The following is a 20,271-nucleotide window of genomic DNA, read 5'->3' on the forward strand; positions in this document are numbered from 1 at the left end:
GAGGTTTTGCGAGCCACTTTGTGATATGTTCCAGATTGTCACTGATGATAAAAAGCCAATACAGCAAATAATGGTCAGTACACCGTCCCACACAGTGGCAATATAAACATTCTTCAGGGCTTATTTTCAGACAGCAATATCCAATAAGGGAACACTGATATTGGGTGCATCCTTGATTTCTCTCTCTTATCCAGTAAATAAAAACCTGTGTTGGTGATTACAAGCTGATGTCTAGCACATTTTCTGAGCAGGAGGCAGCCATTACTGTTTGGTTTACCAATCCCGCATTGTCCGCATTGTAGAGATGACTGTTCTCTACATTTTGGAGGCAACTGCCACAAGTGAGTTGAAATATTGGTACTGATGGGATGAATCTGACCAGATCCCTACAGAATCTCTCTCATTGGTGTCAGTAACCAGCAGGGAGGAGATATGCACGGACATTTAGAGGTAGACATGAGGTCACTGCACACTCACTAATGCCTCTGGCTAAATCCAGAAAGCTTGAAACAATTGATTAGTTGTATCTGGCTTTATACTCTATTACTGCCTTCCCTGATAAATTTCAAGCTCCCTGAGGGCAGGGGTCATGTCTATTCATCTACTGAACTCTCCCAAGCACTTAGTAGAGCACTCCAGACACAGTAGGTGTTCAATAAATGCTTATTTTTAATAAGGCTGCTCACCTAACGTGAAATCAAATGATGCTGCAGCCTCTTCAGCAACCGGGTAACCTAGCTGAACCTGAGATCTCCTATTTGCAGATTTTTTTTTAAGGTTTTTCTACAATAGGCAGACCATGCACTTTTACTTCTTTTACCAAAAGAAATATTGGGTTGGGCAATGGCATCCATACATGCTCACCTGGTCCCTCTATGACCGCTCGCATTGCAAGACAGTTGGCCGGGATTACAGGCTCAATCTATGATTATGGAACAGAATATCACTGTTCACCCTTCTCAGCAATACACTATGAACTCACCGACTTTTTACATTGTTCAAGGTGACACTTACTACCACCGTAAGTAAGGATTACTTACCGTAACCTGAGTTCTCCAAAGATGTGTAGACATGCCAAATGACCACTCTGGCAGCCACTCTCAGATACCCCCCTGGACCTATCCTTACAAAGTTTGAGAGGCTGCCTTTCTGGTGGTAAGCAGCTTGACTAGAAAGAAGTCAGGTTCCTCGTCACACCCATGATCCTAGGGAGCTGAGTCCCACTTCCCTCCAGTTTCCCAGAGTGGGAAGCCTGCTGAAGACAGCACAGAGAGAAAAAGGAAAGGTACCACCTTTGAGGGAGGAGAGGAGGGTGGGTATGATCAACTGGTGTGCCTATACACCTTTGGAGAACTCAGGTTATGGTAAGTAACCTGTGGATCTCCAAAAGGTGGGTAGGGGACACACCACATGACCTCTACAATGGACTCTGTAGCTGATCCCAAGGGGATAGTAAGATTGAGACTAATGGTACAGGTATTTCAGGCTCTAGCCAAACAACAGTGGCTGGTGAATGTAAGTAGTGTAGGTCACATTGCTGCCCTGCAAACTACTTCGATGGGAACTGACCCTGGGAGGCTACCCCTTTGCAACAGATGATGAGGCACTTCACCAGGATCCTCCTCAAAATGGTCTACCCTTATGAAGGCTGAATACCAGGAGACAATGAGCTGATCATCGATCCTAAATGTTTTGGGAGTGACACAGATAGGAAAGGACTGTCTTCCTGACATCCAGGTTTTGATGGGTGATCTCTTAAAGATTTCAGATTCAAGAAGATGACAACAAATCTTCTCCTGGTTGATGCGAAAGCTGGAGACCACCTTAGGAAGAAAGCCCGAGAGGGTTCACAATACTAATTTACCGTTGAAGATCCTTGTAAATGGAAGATCAGTTGCCAAGGCCTAGGGGTTGGCTCTAACCAGGATGACGATACAGTTGGATTGAGGTGGAAAGGATAGGAGTCCCAGTGCCACGATTACAGTCTTGCCCACTAAGTTGGAAGACGGGCTGCTGGCTGCAGAATTCCTGAAAGAGCAAGTGGCTGCTACACTAAGGAAAGGATGATAGGGGTTTTTGAGCACCTACTGGTGATAGACAGGCTCCAGGAACAGAGGCCTGCGACTCCTCCTCTGGGCTCTCGAGAAGTGGCTTAACTATTCCTGCTGACTCCACCTTCAGGACACAAATCCCTAAAATTACACAATGCCAAAATGGGGAAGAGAGTTTAGAGCCCTTCTAGCTTCCTCTCCCTCAACTCCTTCTCCTCAGCACACCACCACCTAATTTTCGCCCCTTCATTGCACTCAATGACATCTCGATATCTGCACTCCAGTGACATTTTAGCCAGGTGTAATGGCCTTTATTCTGTCATTCTTCTTGCCTAGTTTCAACACTGCTGAATACTCCTAGAAATGTTATTCAAACTTGGCTTCGCTGACATGGTACTTGCCTGATTCTCCTACCTCTGTGACCATTCCTTTTCTGTCTCATAAGCTGGCTTGTATTTTGCCTTCATCCCCTACCCAGTTAGGGTTCTGTCATGGGTCTCCTACTCTGCTCACTATACTTACACATGGTTTTAGTTACAAGTTTCATGCAGAGGACTCCCAAATCATCTTTTCCAGCCCCAACTGCTCACCATGTTTACAATCCCTCATCTGCTTCTCTGGACATCTCCACATGGTGTCCCAGCACCATCTCCAACCTTTCATGACCAAAACAGAACTCATCCCATTCCTCTTCTGCACTCTCTAGCCACATTTACAACACCACCACCACCACCAGATTATAAGCAGGGAGTGTGTCTATTTACTTTACTGTACTCTCCCAAGCACTTAGTAATAATAATGATGGCATTTGTTAAGCGCTTACTATGTGCAAAGCACTGTTCTAAGCACTGGGGGAATACAAGGTGATCAGGTTGCCCCATGTGGGGCTCACAGTCTTCATCCCCATTTTACAGATGAGGTAACTGAGGCTCAGAGAAGTTAAGTGACTTGCCCAAGGTCACACAGCAGACATGTGGCAGAGCTGGGATTAGAACCCATGACCTCTGGCTCCCAAGTCTGGGCTCTTTCTACTGAGCCACGTTGCTCCCCAAGGAGCAGCTTAGTACAAGGCTCTGCACACAGTAAGTATTCAAATTCCCCACTGACTGACATGCACCCCCCTGCTCATTTTTGCCTCACTGATTTAACTCAACATAATTTCTACATGATTTGCTCTCTTCACCCACTCTTCCCCAGCCCATATTCTTTGCACCCTACAAGTAACCTTCTCACCATGGCTCATTCTAGACTGACCCTTCTTCAGCCCACTCCTCACGCCCTTCCCTTTGCTTAGAACTTCCTCCCCACTTCAAACCCACCAAACAGTTCAATGCCATTCTGAGGTCCTACTTCAGCCAGTAAGCATCCCATGCTTAATTTTCCCTCCACTCCAGGGCAGATCTTCCCAACTGCCACCCTTGACACTTTTAAATATAGCAAAATCACTCATATGTACATAGCAACTCGTTTACTCTGATTTTAATCATTTACTTATTCATATTTTCATTCTCTGGAAAAGATCAGCTGAATCTGTTCCTTCCCTTTCCCTTTATTTATAATTTTGTTTTTACTTTGTCTTCCCATTAGATTGCAAGCTTCCTGAAAACAGGAATCATGGCATTTACATCCACTGTCTTCTCGTAAGTGCTTAGTTCAGTGCCCTGCACACACAGGACTCAATAAGTATTATTCATTATGAAGGGGAGCCCCACATCACTCTTCTGGGTCAACCTCTGATGGCAGTGATGTCAGGAATTTGACTTGGGAAGGAAACAATTGCATAAACTCTGCCTAGGAAATCCAGCATATGTTGAAAGGTGTCAGAGGGGGGCCACTATCTCCTCCTAAAAAGGGTAGATGGATCCGGAAGAACTTTGCTATCCAGAAGAGAATAGGGACAGGCTGGGCAGCTGCTGAAGTGGTAAGCATGTATAAGCCCAGCCAAACTTCCTTGGGGTTCCCAGATAGGATGAGGAAGGTATGGCTATGAGAGGCATACTCCATGACTAACAGGCAGCATCATGCTAGACTGTAGCCAAATCCAAACACATTTCTGACAACTTAAAATGTAGTGGCTGCCTGAAAGCAGCAAGGCACTGCTTTTCCTCACCTCATAACATGAGAAAGAAAAAAGGAAAACCCCAAACTACTAAACATGTTCCTTTTTTTTTTTTTCCAGATGGGGCAGGGGCAATAAATCACCTCCCAGCCTAAGTAGATAGCCTGAGCATCAAGCAGTAGCTTCCGAGGGGAGAGGAGCCACTACTACAATAGCCCGCAAGAGGCTTTTCTATGCTTCCTTTGCTTAGGGCTGCTACACCTTTCACCAGCTGTTTGCTTACCTGAGGTTAGTCTCAAAGGTCTTCACAGCAAGGCATCGGGAAGAAAATTGGAGGGGAGAGGGATCTGCCTCCTTAGGGTAATGAGAGGAGTGGAACCCAACCTCTTTGTGGTCCGGCTGCCTGCTATCCAAGGAAGTAGCCCTCAAATTTTACAAGGAGGAGCCCAGGGGTATCTGGGAGCGGCTACCAGAGTGATCATCTGGTATGTCCCTTACCCACCTTTGGAGAAATCGCTCACCCACTACAGTTAGGATTCTTCCACCTTGGCTCATGGGATACGAGGCAAACTGGATTGATTGGCTGATTGATTGATTGATTGATTGATTGGTTAACCTCAGTCAGGCAAAAAGCGTTGAGAGTCAGGCATAAATGGCCATAAACAAGGAAGTGACAGTAACTATGTACTTGAATGCCCCAAGGTAGTCCTGTCAGGCTTCAGCTGAGTTCCCGGCAGTATCATGGATAACTTGAATGGTCGCCTCCTGTGGGAGGAACAAATGGTCTCTGACAACATCCAGGATTTTCTGCTGATATTTAACCACGTAGGCCAGACGGTGGCAGCTCTGGATGCAGAATCCTGAACACAAAACTCTATCCCAGGTCTTGTGTCAATGTGCTTCGAGATAGGGTTAGCTACAGCACACACATCCCCTCAATGATTGGCTAACTCAAGTGGGAATGAAACCCTTAGCTGTAGAATTGAGGGGGGCCAGGGTATGGGATGCAATCTACCCACTGCACTGGAGATGGGTGGCAAACTATTGAATTCCTGAAGATAAACATGGCTGCTATACTAAGGAACGGGTGATAGGGCCAGTGGTATTGTGCACAAGCTGGTGAAAGACAGGCTCCAGGTACAGAGGCCTGAGACTCCTCCTCTGGGCCTTCAGGCAGTGGCTTAACTACTCTGGTCTGCTCCATCTTCAGCAAACTGTCCATAAGCTTGGGAGATTGCAAAACGGGAGACAACTCCTCCCCCTTGAGAGACCACCCCAAAGAAATTCACCCTCTCTCAGGAAAGGCATTCTAGCTTATGGGACGAGGGAAAAGGCCCACAGGACTCTTCAGGATCAATGTCCAGTGGCAGTGATGTCAGAAGCTTAGCTTGGATGGAAAGTGACTACACTGCTCATGAAATCCTATATTATCTGAATGAGAGGTTTCACATCCCCTGAAAAAGGTGGTAGAAATCTGGAAAAACTTGGCTCTCTAGGGAAAGGGGCAGAGGACTGATTTGGATTCGGACAAGGCAGTGAGAATACCATCCAAAGGTAAGCCCAGTCAACCCTGACAAACTTACCTAGGGTCCCCAGGTAGGATGGGGAAGAAATGGCTAACAGAGGGACATACTCCATGACTATAGCCCATTTCTTTCAGGCAGCATCAAGCTGAAGCCTGGCCAAATTCAATGACCTGGTTTAGGATGCATAGGCTGCTTAAAAACGAAAGCCAAAAGCCTGGTTAATAAGCCTGCTTCTTTCTTTATTCTTATTTTTTTCTTTTAAGGTGCCTGAGTTCAGGCCAGTGTGAGTGGCAGCTGGTCTAAGAGTCAAGAAAGCAGCCACCATACTAGCCTTTGAACTCTTTCCTAGTCTCTCTCTATCCTTTCCCCCAGAAAAGTGGAGAGGGGTCAGAAGGGGCTGCTGTTTCCAGGGGCATATGTTTTTGCCTACCACACAGTGGACTCACACAGAGAGGCCTGCAGCTACATTCACTTGCTGTGCTCTTTACTCCCCAGGAAAGGAGGAACTAAGGGGTCACATTTGGGAAGGGAGTCCTGTGAGGGCCCTGACACCCTCTCTTAGCCCCATGGGAAAGGAGGCCCCTCGCTGTCAACAGGACCTGAAAGCCTGAGTGAGCCCGCAGCTGCATATTTGGGAGCGAGACACTATAAGGGGACCTGAATACCATATCCAATAGAGGTTAAGTGCTTATTATGTACCACACACACTGATACAATATAATCAGACTGGACACAGTCCCTGTCCCAAACAGGCTCACAATCTCAAGAGGTAGGGAGAGCAGGCACCTCTTCCCCATTTTACAAAGGAGGAAACAGAGGCACTAAGATGAGTGACTTGCCCAAGGGCACACAGCAGGATAGTGCCAAAGGCGAGACTGGAATCCAGGATCTCCAACTTCCAATCCCTTGCTCTTTCCAAAAGGCTAAGCTGCCACGGTGTGGAAGCAAAGCATTCTCATCTGGCTCTCTCTGTTCTTTTCTGTATGCTTATTTAAGGGGTCCCCACCATTCATAAAGTTCAGGAGGGCTTCAGAGCCACTATAAGGTGAAAGAGGTGGGAAAACTGACCCAGCCTTGACAGACTCCCCAAGGCCAATGGGCTTTAGGGTGGAAACTCCTCTAGAGAGTGGGGGGTGAATGAAAAGCAACAGCACAAAAGTAGAAGTGCTGGACTCCTGAAGGCTACTAGAGAACAGGAACCCTATCAGTCCAACGGGTGGGTGAGTGGGTGGGTGGGGGGAGGGTAAACCCCCTCCACCTGCTATTAGCTTACCTGAGGTGAGTCTTCTGACGTCTTCACAGCAAGGCGCCAGGAGGGAAACTGGAGGGGAGAGGTATCCACCTCCCTAGATCATGGGAGGGGCGGAGCCTGACCTCTTTCTGGTCAAGCTGCCTACTATCCAGTGATGCAGCCCCTCAAGCTTTACAAGGACGAGTCCAGGAGTTTCCAGGAGCGGCTACAAGAGTGATCATCTGGCGTGTCCTTACCCACCTTTGGAGAAAAACCATTAGGATCTTTGCAATTTAGAAAGTACAGTGTTAATTACATAATCCTGTATGAGTTTGAATGTCATGAGTGAGCTTGTAGTATGTGTGAATTAAGGAAACGAGACTGTAGGAAAGAACCCAGGAGTCTTTGAGTAGCCACATTTTCTCAATGGCGCACGTTCATTTAGCCCAGTTCAACCTGTCCCCAATCTCTGAAAGAGAAGCACTGCCTCCCTGATTTGATTTGGCCTAGGCCTCCAATTTTTACCTGGTTCCTGAGAAGCCACTCCCTTTAATCTGGGAAACTGAGGCTCTGACCTACACAGCAGAGCAGGAACCCTAAAGGGATCAAGGATCCCTTACTCCTGGTCCCCTTGCCACCCCCACCCCTTAAAAAAAAAAACTATCCTTTTCAATGGCTCACACTGTAAACTCTAAGCTCCTTATAATAATAATAATGGTATTTGTTAAGCGTTTACTATGTGCAAAGCACTGTTCTAAGCGCTGGGGAGGTTACAAGGTGATCAGATTGCCCCACGGGGGGCTCACAGTTTTAATCCCCATTTTACAGATGAGGTAACTGAGGCACAGAGAAGTTAAGTGACTTGTCATACAGCTGACAAGTGGCAGAGTCGGAATTTGAACCCATGACCTCTGACTCCAAAGCCCGGGCTCTTTCCACTGAGCCACGCTGCTTCTTTCGGGTACGGATCACGTCTACCAATTCTATCACATTGTACTTTCCCAATGACTTAGTACAGCAGTCTGCACACAGTAAGCACTCAAATATCACTGATTGATTGAGAGCTGGTTCCTCTGTAGGTATTGCCTTGAAATACCCACAAATAGGAAGAACTCTCTAGGGATTGGTAGTGTTTCCCTACAGCTGAACCACATTTCCATCTGGGAACCTAATGGTGACCCTAGAAAAATATCTTGCACCATGTGGATTTACACAAGCAGGAATATTTGGAAAGCTTCACCAGTGAGTTTAACAGCTACTTTTTAATCATTCGGAGGGTGTTCCAAAAAGACGATATTTATTAGGCACTTACTATGGGTCAAGCATTAAGATTGGCCACTCCCTGACCCAAATGGGGCTAACCGTCTAAGAGGGTCAGAGAGTATGTGTAAACTCCTTGTGGGCAGGGAACATGTTGTACTGTACTCTCCCAAGCGCATACTACAGTGCTCTGCACACAGTAAGTGCCCAATAAATATGACTGACTGACTATCCCCACTTTACAGATGACGAAACAGGCTCAGCAAGATTAGGTTATTTGCCCAAGGTCACATAGCAGGCCAGTGGGGGAGCCGGAATTTGAATCCAGATCTCCTAGCTCCCAGTCCCATGTTCTTTCCATTAGGCAAGCCTGCTTCCCCTAACTTTTGATCCTAATGGGAACTTGAGGGATCTGAAATAGGATCAATATGTCCCCCTGGGGTCCCTGTGGCCCTGATGCTTCTGGAGTGAGACAGATTTAAAATAGTCCCTCTTCCACCTGGAAACTGTGAGGAAGCAAGGGAATACCTGAGTCATTTCAGTCCTGGAGATACAAAGGAAATTCCTTTAACAGCTCTCTCCCCACTGCGGTCTGAAACTTGACAAAGGCGTCTCCTAGATCAACTCGAGGTGGGGCATTGGGGAAAGCCCACTCTCACTTGATGACTAAAGTGACAGGGCCCAACACAAGCCACCTTTTGAAAACACGTTGGCTGACAGAACCAAATCCAGGTCTCTAGTTTGCCCAAGAGTCAACAAGCAGGTTATTTAAAAGGGGCCACACAAAAAGAGATAAGTGTAAAATATTCATTACTAGAAAAAGTTGTACAGGCAAAAAATACCAGAGGGTTTAAGAAAGGTTTAGATAAATTCATAGGTAAGTGGTCAATACTGGATTTTTAGAGGGGAAAAAATCTAGGACTGTTAGAAAGATCCTAGAGGGTTCGATAGATACATAAGCTATCTAGGCCTTTAAGGGAAGAATCAAAAAATCTTACACGGCATATCCATAATCTAGAGGGTGACCACCCACAATTCCTCCATGGAGAAACTATTGGAGATGGAACACTGGGTTGCCCTGATCACTGGTCTGTCCCCACATAAAACATCTTATGTTTAGAAACGAAAAGCAGGCCATGCAAAATTTAAAAAAATATTTTAAAGATTTAGGAATCAAGCATGCCAGACCCATACTTCTCAATCCTTGTAGCACACCTCTAGACTGGATGCTCATTATCGGCAGGAAACATGTCTGCTAATTCTGTTGTATTGTACTTTCCCAAATGCTTAGTACAGTGCTATGCACATAGTAAGCGCTCAATAAATACCACTGATTGACTGATTTCCAATCATGGGGTGGTGTCTGGGAACAAAGAGATCAAAGAAAGGGAAACAGAAAAACCAGGAGGGAAAAACAAGAACAGGAAGAGGAGAGGTGAAAGTGATGAGTAAAAAAGGGCAATCAATGGTATTTATTGAGCACTTACTATGTGCACAGCACTGTACTAAGCACTCAGGAGAGTATAATAATGATAGCATTTATTAAGCGCTTACTATGTGCAAAGCACTGTTCTAAGCACAGGGAAGGTTACAATAATAATAATAATGGCATTTATTAAGCGCTTACTACGTGCAAAGCACTGTTCTAAGCACTGGGGAGGTTCCAAGGTGATCAGGTGGTCCCACGGTGGGCTCACAGTCTTAATCCCCATTTTTCAGCTGAGGTAACTGAGGCACAGAGAAGTTAAGTGACTTGCCCAAAGTCACACAGCTGGCAATTGGCGGAGTCAGAATTTGAACCCTTGACCTGACTCAAAGCCCATGCTTTTTCCACTGAGCCACACTGCTTCTCTGTATAATACAACAGAAAGAAGAAAAGTGAGACTGGAAGAGGGACAGAGGAAAATAGGCATAGTAAAAAAAGAAGGCAATAGACAGGAAGGGGTGGGGGGGAGGGGGGTGGAGGAGGACAGAGAACGAGCCAGAGAGAAACCAAGAGAAGAGAAAAGGGACAATCTCAAGGGAGGGGAAGAGAGGGACAAGCCTAAGGGACACAGAAGGAAGCAATCCTACAAGAAATTCAGGAAAAGAGGAAGGGAAAACTGGCAGCAAGAGCAAACAAAAGGAATACTTCATCTCTAAAACCCAAACAACCTATTTTGCTAATACTACTATAGCAAGTGTTTATATCAAATGCCAAATCCAGATTCCCTTAAAGACCAAACTTTTACTTTACCAAATCAAAAATGAAATTTCAAAAATTAAAAAAGGAAGTGGTTAATACATCAGATATCCACCAGGAAATTATCATTACCCAAATGATCACAGGATAAAAGTAATACTATAGTTTTATACCACAATAGCAAATAAAATAAAATTCACATGGCATTCCACATCTATGGCACAAGAATTAGCAATAGTAAGTTTTTTTAAAGTTTTTGTTTTTATCTACCAGATAAATGTTTGAAAAGAATTAGGCAACTAGAAAGCCATGACCTCAAAGTACCTTTACAGAAGTGGCCAAGTCAAATGTGACCAGTCATGTAAAGGCTCAGGGCTGGCTGGGTGACCCCCCTCCCCACCACAAGGCCTGGAATGAATCTGGCCCCCAACATGCAGAGCAGCCAAGGCCCTGCTGTACAGTCATGTTGCATGGATCACCCTCTGGGGCCAGTGAGGAGAAAAATCCCATCAGTTCATAGGGACAGCTGTGCAAGAGTGGTAACACTATACATTTGGCTCCCAGTAGATAAATTAGACCCCATCAGGCACAGCACCCCCCTTCCAGGGGAAGGAAGGGCAGAAGGGAGGAAAGAGGGGCCTTGGGAGTGCAAAACTAATAACAGAGATTAGCCCTCCAGAGTTGGTCTCTGAGGTAGCAATCCAAAGAGGGTACCAAAGTTCCCTCCCAGTGGGTGGTGCCACCTTACCTTTCTGCAAAGTTGGAATTCTAGGAGGAAAGGCTCTCGAACCTCATAATTTTCCATAAGCTCTTCCCTAGACTAACCCTCCTCAGTGCTCACGCAACTCTCTTTGCCTATTTCTGACAGTTCCCAAACATGCCGAAAGAAAAACGCTACCAGGCAGGGAAGTGACAAAAGGTGAGGTCAAGCTATGGCCCAGCCTAGGAACAGGTTGCTGGATTCCTGCTGCATTTTTTGCCACTCTGCCCTTCCCTAAAGCACATTTTGTTTAACCCTATAAGCTGAGAATTCTGCACTTGCACTAACAGATGAAACAGACAATAATAAGCAAATCAGACCTCTGCATAAGTTTGTACTGTTTTGACTCTTTACTCGTTTTGGACCAGAAGGTTCAAATGCCATCAGCTATTGATTGAAAATACCTAAATTCCTTCTTTAATTTGAGTCTCCTAATCTCCTTCTGGGCAAGTCTACCTCTTCCTGGGCTCGAATCTCCCAGGAGAGCCCTGCAAGGGTGGGATTTGACCTTCAGGTCCCCTGGGACCCAGTCCCCTTTGCGAGCAAGATCCAACCAGCCTAAAGCCAACTCCGGTTAGATTTGGATGACAGCCTCCCCAACAGTATTCCACTGCCACCCAAGCAGGAGGGGCTAAATGCATTACTTAATATTCCTCTTTGGTTGCATTTTTCTGAGTTGAGTTCAGAAATAAAGAAAAAAATATTTTAATCTGCATTTACCAAAGAGTTTGCTCTTGCTTTCTACTGCTACCACTCCCAGGAAGCCTGAACCATGCTGTAGGTGTTGTCAGAGCCACCACAGCCATTTAAAGGGACCAGTCTCCAAAATATAAGCCCTGGACTCCTATAACATTTTCAAAGTTCAAAGAAGCTGGAGCCTGAATTTTTCAAACCCTGGAAAACCTGGGACAATCAGACTATAGAAACCCAGCACATCCTGACCTTTACTCTTGAGTAACTAAGACAAGAAGCAGCGTGGTCTAGTGGATAGAGCACAGGCCTGAGAGTCAGAGGGATCTGGGTTCTTCTTCCAGCTCCACCTTGTCTGCTGTGTGACCCTGGGCCTATTACTACTACTACTCTTAAGGGCCTCACTTAAGTTTTGGCAGTACAGTGAGAATTTGTTTATTGTGTTAAGTTCAGAAAGATAATTTTTCAAGGCCAATTTGTAATTCAGAAAATGGTCCTTTAAATGAATCAGTCATGAAACAGCTACTTATTGGCAGATAGGTATGCTGAAGTAATCTACTGAACTAATTAATAAACAAGTTCTCCACCTTCAGGATTTTTTTTTTCTTAAAAAAAAAAGTAACAACAGGTCCAAATATCCATGGGGCTCAATTCTCCAAGTACTTAAAATACTCCCTGAGAGTAAGGCACTTTAGGAACAGACACTTATTCATTCCTTCAGACCATCAGGACACCATTTAATAGATTTAACTTACACTGTATATTTGTTCAGTTGCCTGGCTGAACTGAACTAAAAAGGGCAACTTCATGCCCTTTTTATCTTTGATCACATATTTCCATGTTGTCTCATATTGTAAGATCCTCTAGGGCGGGGACCATTTTTGCTTAGCATGCCTTATACATCATCGATAGGTGCTTATGTGCTCATTATCTAGCAAACTATTATATCAATGCCTTCTAGGCTTCCCTAGTAACTAGAAACGGCTTATATAATTTCCCAAACCATTTAATTTACCCCCAAGAAGTAATTTAAGCACTGGGAGAACCTGGCTGAGGAAGATGAGGCATCTTAAATTAACTGTCCCAAGTTTTTGCTAGTTTGTAGTTCTTCCTCTCCAACTCATTACTGTTTCCTGACAGGATGTTGAGAACTTTTAAAAAGTGAGTGAAAGGCTAAGGAGAGAGAATGAACAGAGGGTAAGCGTGAGAATTATTGAAAAACTATAAAGTGAGTGGCAGGTAGGAGGTACAGGAGGAGACAGAGAGGGAGAGTCACAGGGACAGAACCCAACAGCAATTAGTGGGTTGGGTTCCAAGACGGCCATCGTGAACATTTCAAAGACCTCTGTTTTCCAAGTGGCTGGTGTTGTCTTACCTCTTTCTGCAGGTTAGAAAGCTGGGAGGAGAGAGTCTCGATCCTCATATGACTCTCCATCAGTTCTTCCCTAGCACTGTTGACCGTGGAAGTATTCATTTCAGAAGATAGCTTGGCATTTTCAAGCTGAAATAAATAAAATCCAGTTTAAGACTCTCATCGTATGAGGTATTTCAAGCAAATGAGGAACCAAGAGCCAACTAGAAAAAACTTCATATGCAACTCTGCTAGTAAAATGCTGCGCAATACAGGAAAAGTATCATGAGGTCCACGTATCCCAGAACAGATATCTTATCTGTCTGTCCTGTTCCTGGGCTTTATTTTCACTTGATACAGGCTGGAGAGCTTCAGGTTCAAGTTACCCTGTTAATATGCCTAGTCTAGGCCATAAGGGACTTTTCACTTCATTCACACTTTAACCTGAGAACATGAGGAAACATCTCAGATCCCCAACCTATTTAACTCTGGGTTACTTAAAACCATCAACTGATTCTTGGCAATTTGAATAAGCATCAGGTTTAAAGTGACCCAGAGGGACTCCATCAGATTACAGTTGTTGTGTAAGACTGGGTTAAGGTCACACTTAAGAATTTAAGAACACACAATAAAATAATCTTTCTGTAGCGACAAGCAGATGATCTTAAATTTCTACATTTGGAACGCAAGGATAAATAAAGCAACTGAACCGCCTATCAGGGTACTCAGCATTTACTCCCTTAACACATTGCATTAAAGAGATCAAAGAAATTCATCTGCAAAAGTGTGGTAGGACTCCTGACAAATGGGGAAGAGGCGTTTCTCATAATCATAAATGCTAAATCATTGTGGTAGAAAGAAGAATCATTGTAATACGGCTGTTTTCACTTGGGTGCCTTTGCATAACCATTAGATTTGACAGTATCACCACATCACCACATAAAGCATGTGGTTATAATTTTAATCCCTACATTTCAAGTATATCTGTACATTATATAAACTCACCCCTGTATAAAAATACTATGTATTTTTTTTTTGGTTTTGTTTTAAAAAAAAAAGGCTTGGCTTTGTCCTCTGCTCAGTTCAGGTCAACAGGACAGGCTTACCGATGCTATGGTTAAAAAATATCCAAGAGGTCAACATTGCTACTATTTCTCAGGGGTGATCCCAAATACCAAAAATGTGTTACATCTGAAGTCACTATTACATTTAGAGATTGCAAATTTCCAAATCTGTTCTTTTCCTTTAGTGCTTTGTTTCTTGTCAACCGAGTGCGTTAAAGCTATGAACTGTAATTACAAATGACAAGTATCTCGACCAAGTAAAATTTGACATGGTAAGTCTCACTTTAGCATGATATGTCTGCTCAAGCTCTTCCTTGTACATCTTCACTTGCGCATCATGTTGCTCTCTCATTTCATGTAGTGCTTGGGCCAGTTTGTACTCATATTCCACCTGGCGCCCAGAATCCACTTCCACCAAGCGAGTCTCGTGTTTTCTTCTTGTTTCGTTGATCTCCTAGAAAATGAGAAAGCCAGAACAGACAACATGATCTAATGCTAATAATACTGATACAAACTTGACATAATAGGGAATGTGTCTGTGTACTGTTATACTATACTCTCCCAAGTGCTTAGTATAGTACTCTGCACACAGTAAGTGCCCAATACAACTGACTGATAATGACTGATAATAATAGCAGTACAAACTTTCAAGTTAGGTCAGAAGATTACCACTGGAAGTCACACTAGCCATTTTTCTTTTAACTCTTGGCATCTACCATGTAAAGCTACTGCAACATTACTTTCACAAAAGTTGTTTCCCTAATATGAGAGAAGCCTTAAAGTTGGGCTCATTTTCCTGTTTATACATGGAAGAGTACTGTGGTTGCTCAAGCTTCTGTTTTGTTGTCTCACCAATGAACCTAATGATTGTTCAAAATTTTGAATTACATTCCTGTATTACTAATGAAGAGGAGGCAGTACACTGTAAAGAATGCCATGGAAGATGCTACCAAATGATCATTCCTTGATACCAAAGTGAGGTAACTAACCAATATGTGGGGGCGGGAGGGTGGGTTCCTTAGGCTAACAAGGGGGCTGTGAGGAGTGACACTCAGGAAAACCAGTTCTCTCCCTTCCAGTTTCTAAAAAAAACAGAAAGCACAACCTTGAAGAGACAAGGGAGGGCCAGTGATAGTCTCCGTGGCTGGTGCCAAGAAGGCAGTAAGATCGAGGCTATCGGAACTGGAGCCATAGACTGGATCTTCCAGAACAAAAAAGGCCTCCCTCCTAAAAGGTCTTGTCTAGGCATTAGTGGATGATGAAAGTAGGTGGAACAGACCATCTAGCTTTGATTGGGATGGTCCTCAGGATGCTAAGATAATGCTCTATCCTATGATGGAGACTACACTGACCTTTGGAGAGCGAGGTCTGCCCTTTTGTAACAGAAATAAATGCAGTTGTTGAGGCATTTCATCAGCACCATTGCAATCTGAGGGCTATCTGTGGGGGCGCATTCACAATCAAGTTAATGGCAGGACATCCATTGGATGTGCTGGGGCCCATGAGGGAAACTGAGGTCTCATACAGTGGGGCCTGAGAATCTAATCCTACAGAAGCACTTTCAGGTAAATGGTAAGAGTCCTCATCATAAGGGGGCTTTCAGATAATCTCATTTTATTTAAAAAGAGACAAAGACTCCCTTCAAGGTTACCAGTGTTGGTGGAGGGAACCTGGCCAGAACCCCAGGGAATTACAGAAGAAAAAGGGGAGTTGCCCTTATCTAGTGTGCTTTGAAGAGGGCTCCCCTCTCCATTACCCTTGCAAAGTGTGGTAGGTCTAAAGTGCAAAAAGGGGGCCAGCATTAACATAGGAATAATGGATCCACAGATTTTTAGAGAATGGATTGCCCAACACTGACCCTCAGGGACTTCAATATCCATGCAGGTGCTCGTGATGACCTCCCAGCTGCCCGCTTCCTCTCACTCATCTCCACTGATCTGTTCCACCCCACCTCACCCTCTCACCAACTTGGACAAACTTGAGACCATCATCACTATCAATGTACCATTTCTAACCTCACCAACTCTGAAATCCCACTCTCTGACTACAACCTCCTAATGTGCCTTTTCTCACACTCCTCTCCCACCTGCAAAATGTCTGACCTTCCACACTTGTTTCAAGCCAACATGCCCCATTTGGCCTACCTACCCAGCCTTCCCTCTCTCGGTGCACAAATCCACACCTTCAACTCTTTCCTCTCCACTGAATTCAACTCTCTCACTCCCCCATGCACCTATCTCAAACCACCAACTTCCAGCCCTGGATCACCTCCGCGGTCCACTTCCTCTGTTCTTATGTTTGTCGCAGAGCGCTGCTGGCAGAAAACCAGGCACTAGACCAACTTTGGCCACTTACTGCTATAATTCTGGCCTCTCTTCCTTTCAGCAAAACCACTACTCTGCCCTCATTGACTCCTATGGCTATTGCCTCCACCAACTATTCCAAACGTTTAACTTTCTCCTCAATTCAGTACCCAAGTTTTTAATCCCCATTTTACAGAGGAGGTAACTGAGGCACAGAGAAGTGATTTGCCCAAAGTCACATTGCAGACAAGAGGTGGGGCAGGATTAGAACCCAGGTCCTTCCAATTCCTAGGCCCATGCTCTATCCACTAAGCCAACTGCAACTATGTATGCAGTTGACCCAGTGGGCAGTTGTGGCTCCAGCAGCCCAGGAATTACTATAAATGTGTGGCACGATCACGTGTGTGCAACAGGTCCACCGGAAAGTGAAGCTGGGGCCATTTCCACTGTATTCTGTGCTCGACAAACCATTCCCTAACTGCTGCACACCATAATGTGTTGTAGTTCTCTCAGTGAGGGCAACAGGGGTATTCTCACACTTACAGGTACAGAATCCCTAGAGAGCACAACCACAGCACAAAAACCTTAGATGCTTTGGTGGTGGTGACGGCTATGAGGCTCTCAGGCTCCCTTGACCCCAGCTCCACCGGATCACATAAAAATAAAAATAAAAAAAAAGGATTTGTGATGAAAATGGCAGCAACTCCTTGATGCTGGAACCCTCCAGTAATGGACAGTGGGACAATGAACCCCTCTAGAATTACAGTAACACCACCTTTCCTCCACCCTCCACCTTCTCCTTGTTGGGACTCGTGGTTAGTTGCAGAGAAAATTGCTTGCTGGGGACCAGAAGCCACGTCACCAGCGGCAGAGTCTCCCCTCATGTGTTGTGAACAAAAATGGGAGAAAACCGTCAAAAGAGCAGCAGATTGGCCGCTGTTGTATCCCCGCGAAATAATCACTGGGTCTCTGTGTCCCACTCCTTAATCCCAAACAGTGTGTACTGCTGGAATCCACTAGCACTTGTGCTATGGCACAGGGGGATGACATTTTCCATTACCTTACTACAATCCAACAGTCAGGTTCTATGCTTTTACAGTTGCACTTGACCATTACTTTCTAAAAAATGCAGAAAACACCTGGTAGCTAACGGGTAGAAATTGTTTCCTTCCTTTGATTTTCCCTTTCATTAAAAATGTATAGCTATCAGCATTGAACAGTTACCTCCTCATACATATTTTTACGGAACTCCAAGTCTTCAATGAGGCTCTGACAACGGTTTTCGAGATCCACTTTGAGTAAGGTCTCATCCATTAGCTGTTTCTTGGCTGCAGCATAGGAAGTTTCCAACTAAAAACATAAAAATTGTTGCAATAAGACGTATGGAAAGTAAACCCATTTCTACATAAGTGCATACCAATCACTACAAACTTAAGGTTTCCATATCAAGCGTTACCTTTGTTTTATCTTTATTACTCGCAGCCCACAATGAAAATTAAAACCACCCCTACTACGTGCCAAGCACTATACTAAGCACTGGGGAGGAGATAATGTAATCAGATCAGACACAGTGCCTGTCCTGCACAAGGCTCACTGTGTGTGGGTGGGAGGGGGAGGAGAAACAGTCAGTGAATCCCCATTTTACAGATGGAGGAAACTGGCACAAAGAAGTTAAACGACATGCCTAAGGTCACACAACAGGCAAGTGGTGGAGTCAGCATTAGAACCCAGATCACCTGACTCTCAATCCTGTGCTCTTTCACTATAACTGAACTTGAATAAAAGATGCTGATGGGAGTGGAGAAGAGTGCAGATAAATGAAGTCACAGATCATCACAAAACCTCATCTTAGATGATGGTTTCAACTTAGTTGGAAGAGATAATTAGGCTGACTAGTATGAGTTTCAATTAATTTTTCCCACCCTTTACTGCCTTCTCTCCCTTTCCCCTGCCCCTTCTTTGCACCCCACAAGTAGCAAAATGGCCAAAAAATTAGGATAATCTTCTCCTGAATTACTTCTGAGAGTCACCTCTGGAATAGCTCAGTCATCTGTACATCTTTCTCATCAACTTCCAGACAGTCCTCATTGTGGGCAGAGAATGTGTCTGTTATATTGTGCTCTCCCAAGTGCTTAGTAGAGTGCTCTGCACATAGCAAGTGCTCAATATGATTGATTGACTATTGATTGATTGGCCCTTTCCTTCTACCATCACCCTCTCCACTTCCCCAAACCACAAACTTTACGGTGGATTTTACTGCTCCCAGGATTGAACCATTTACCTACTGCCACATCCGAGGCATAAGCATCCTTTTTCCCCACCTGTGTAAACTGATCTCGCAAGACCTCCAAATCTCCCTCCAGGCTTTTCTTATCACTAAGTGCCGTGGCCAGAGCAGCATCTTTGGAATTCAGGGCCGCTTCGTACTCTCGCAACTTGTTCTGGGCTTCGGTAAGATCGGATTCCTTCTTGGCATAGCTGCAACAAATCAGTGAAATCCATGAGCCAAACTAAACCACAGAAATCGAAAATTGAGCCTAAAAGCTGCTGCTAATAAAAGAGATTACTTTACAGAGTAAGCAACTTGATTTCTTAGCACAGCACACAGAAGCTCAGAACTGAAGTAGCCTTAAATCTGAAAAGGGAATTTTCAAAATGAACTGTAAAGAAACACTTAATGACATCTTATCACTCATTCAATACAGCTCCTGTTCCACCTGGGCACTGTGGCCTAACACCACTTTTGGGGGGCAGGAAGAGGGCTCAGCTGCAGGCTCTGGGCCATTCCAGGTGGTCTGAATGATCACCCTTGTACCTTTCCCCAGCACTCAGCACAGTGCCTAGCACACAGTAAATGCTCAATAATACCACTGAAACAATAGACACAATACCACCAAAAGCAAAACCAGAATGTGTTCAAAATACTTCAGGTCTTGTATTATAACAACCACAAGAGGGCAGGCTTTAATTTGAAATTACATGAAAAATCAAGTTTAGTAATCAATCAATCATATTTATTGAGCGCTTACTGTGTGCAGAGCACTGTACTAAGCACTTGGGAAGTACAAGTTGGCAACATATAGAGCCAGTCCCTACCCAACAGTGGGCTCACAGTGAAGTACCAAAAACAACCACACTGGAGCTACGAGTGCTCACACTGACCCAAGTGCATGATGAAAGCATCTAAATTCTAAAATTTGCTGTTACAAAATGGGCATGTTCATTATTTTTAGCATATTAATGCTTGCTGCCTCAATGATAAAATATGGTGGTTAGCTGTTGCTTGTTTTTATGGTGTTTGCTAAGTGCTTACTATGTGCCTGGCACTGTACTAAGTGCTGGGGCAGATACCAATTAATCAGGTTGGACACAGTCCATGTCCTACATGGGGCTCACAGTATTAAACCCCATTTTTACAGATGAGGTAAGTAAGGCACAGAGAAGTTATATGACTTGTCCAAGGTCACACAAGCAGAAAAGTGGCAAAGCCAGAATTTGAGAGCTTCTGACTGCCAGGCTCATGCCCTATCCACTAGGCCACGCTGCTTTCCAACTCCTCCCTCTTGACAACGCTGTCAGGACACCAGCTTAACCACCATCCTCACTCTGATGGGACAAAGAGGCCGGCAGCTGGGCAAATATCCATTACCATGAGCATATTTTACTTTAGCTAAATACCGCCTCTGACTGGCTATATTCCAAATAGAAGTGGGGAGTGGGAAGAGAGGGAAAGGGCCTTATAAAAAGCCTACGGGACAATCATTTGGTTGCAAATATCAGGTGACTTGTTTTCT

General features: G+C 44.6%; 1 protein-coding gene across 1 annotated transcript in view; it reads right to left on the bottom strand.

Moving 5' to 3' along the window:
• Positions 1–20,271, bottom strand: part of LMNB1 (lamin B1) — a 51,762-nt gene that overhangs the window by 12,799 nt on the left and 18,692 nt on the right. The window contains exons 2-5 of the mRNA XM_038769923.1: positions 18,799–18,955; positions 17,702–17,827; positions 14,458–14,628; positions 13,135–13,260 (exon numbers count right to left, since the gene is read on the bottom strand). Coding sequence (XP_038625851.1) covers positions 13,135–13,260; positions 14,458–14,628; positions 17,702–17,827; positions 18,799–18,955 — 580 coding nt within the window. The remainder of the gene's footprint in view (positions 1–13,134; positions 13,261–14,457; positions 14,629–17,701; positions 17,828–18,798; positions 18,956–20,271) is intronic.

The sequence above is a fragment of the Tachyglossus aculeatus genome, chromosome X4, assembly GCF_015852505.1.
Source record: "Tachyglossus aculeatus isolate mTacAcu1 chromosome X4, mTacAcu1.pri, whole genome shotgun sequence".
In the NCBI taxonomy this organism is placed as follows: Eukaryota; Metazoa; Chordata; class Mammalia; order Monotremata; family Tachyglossidae; genus Tachyglossus; species Tachyglossus aculeatus.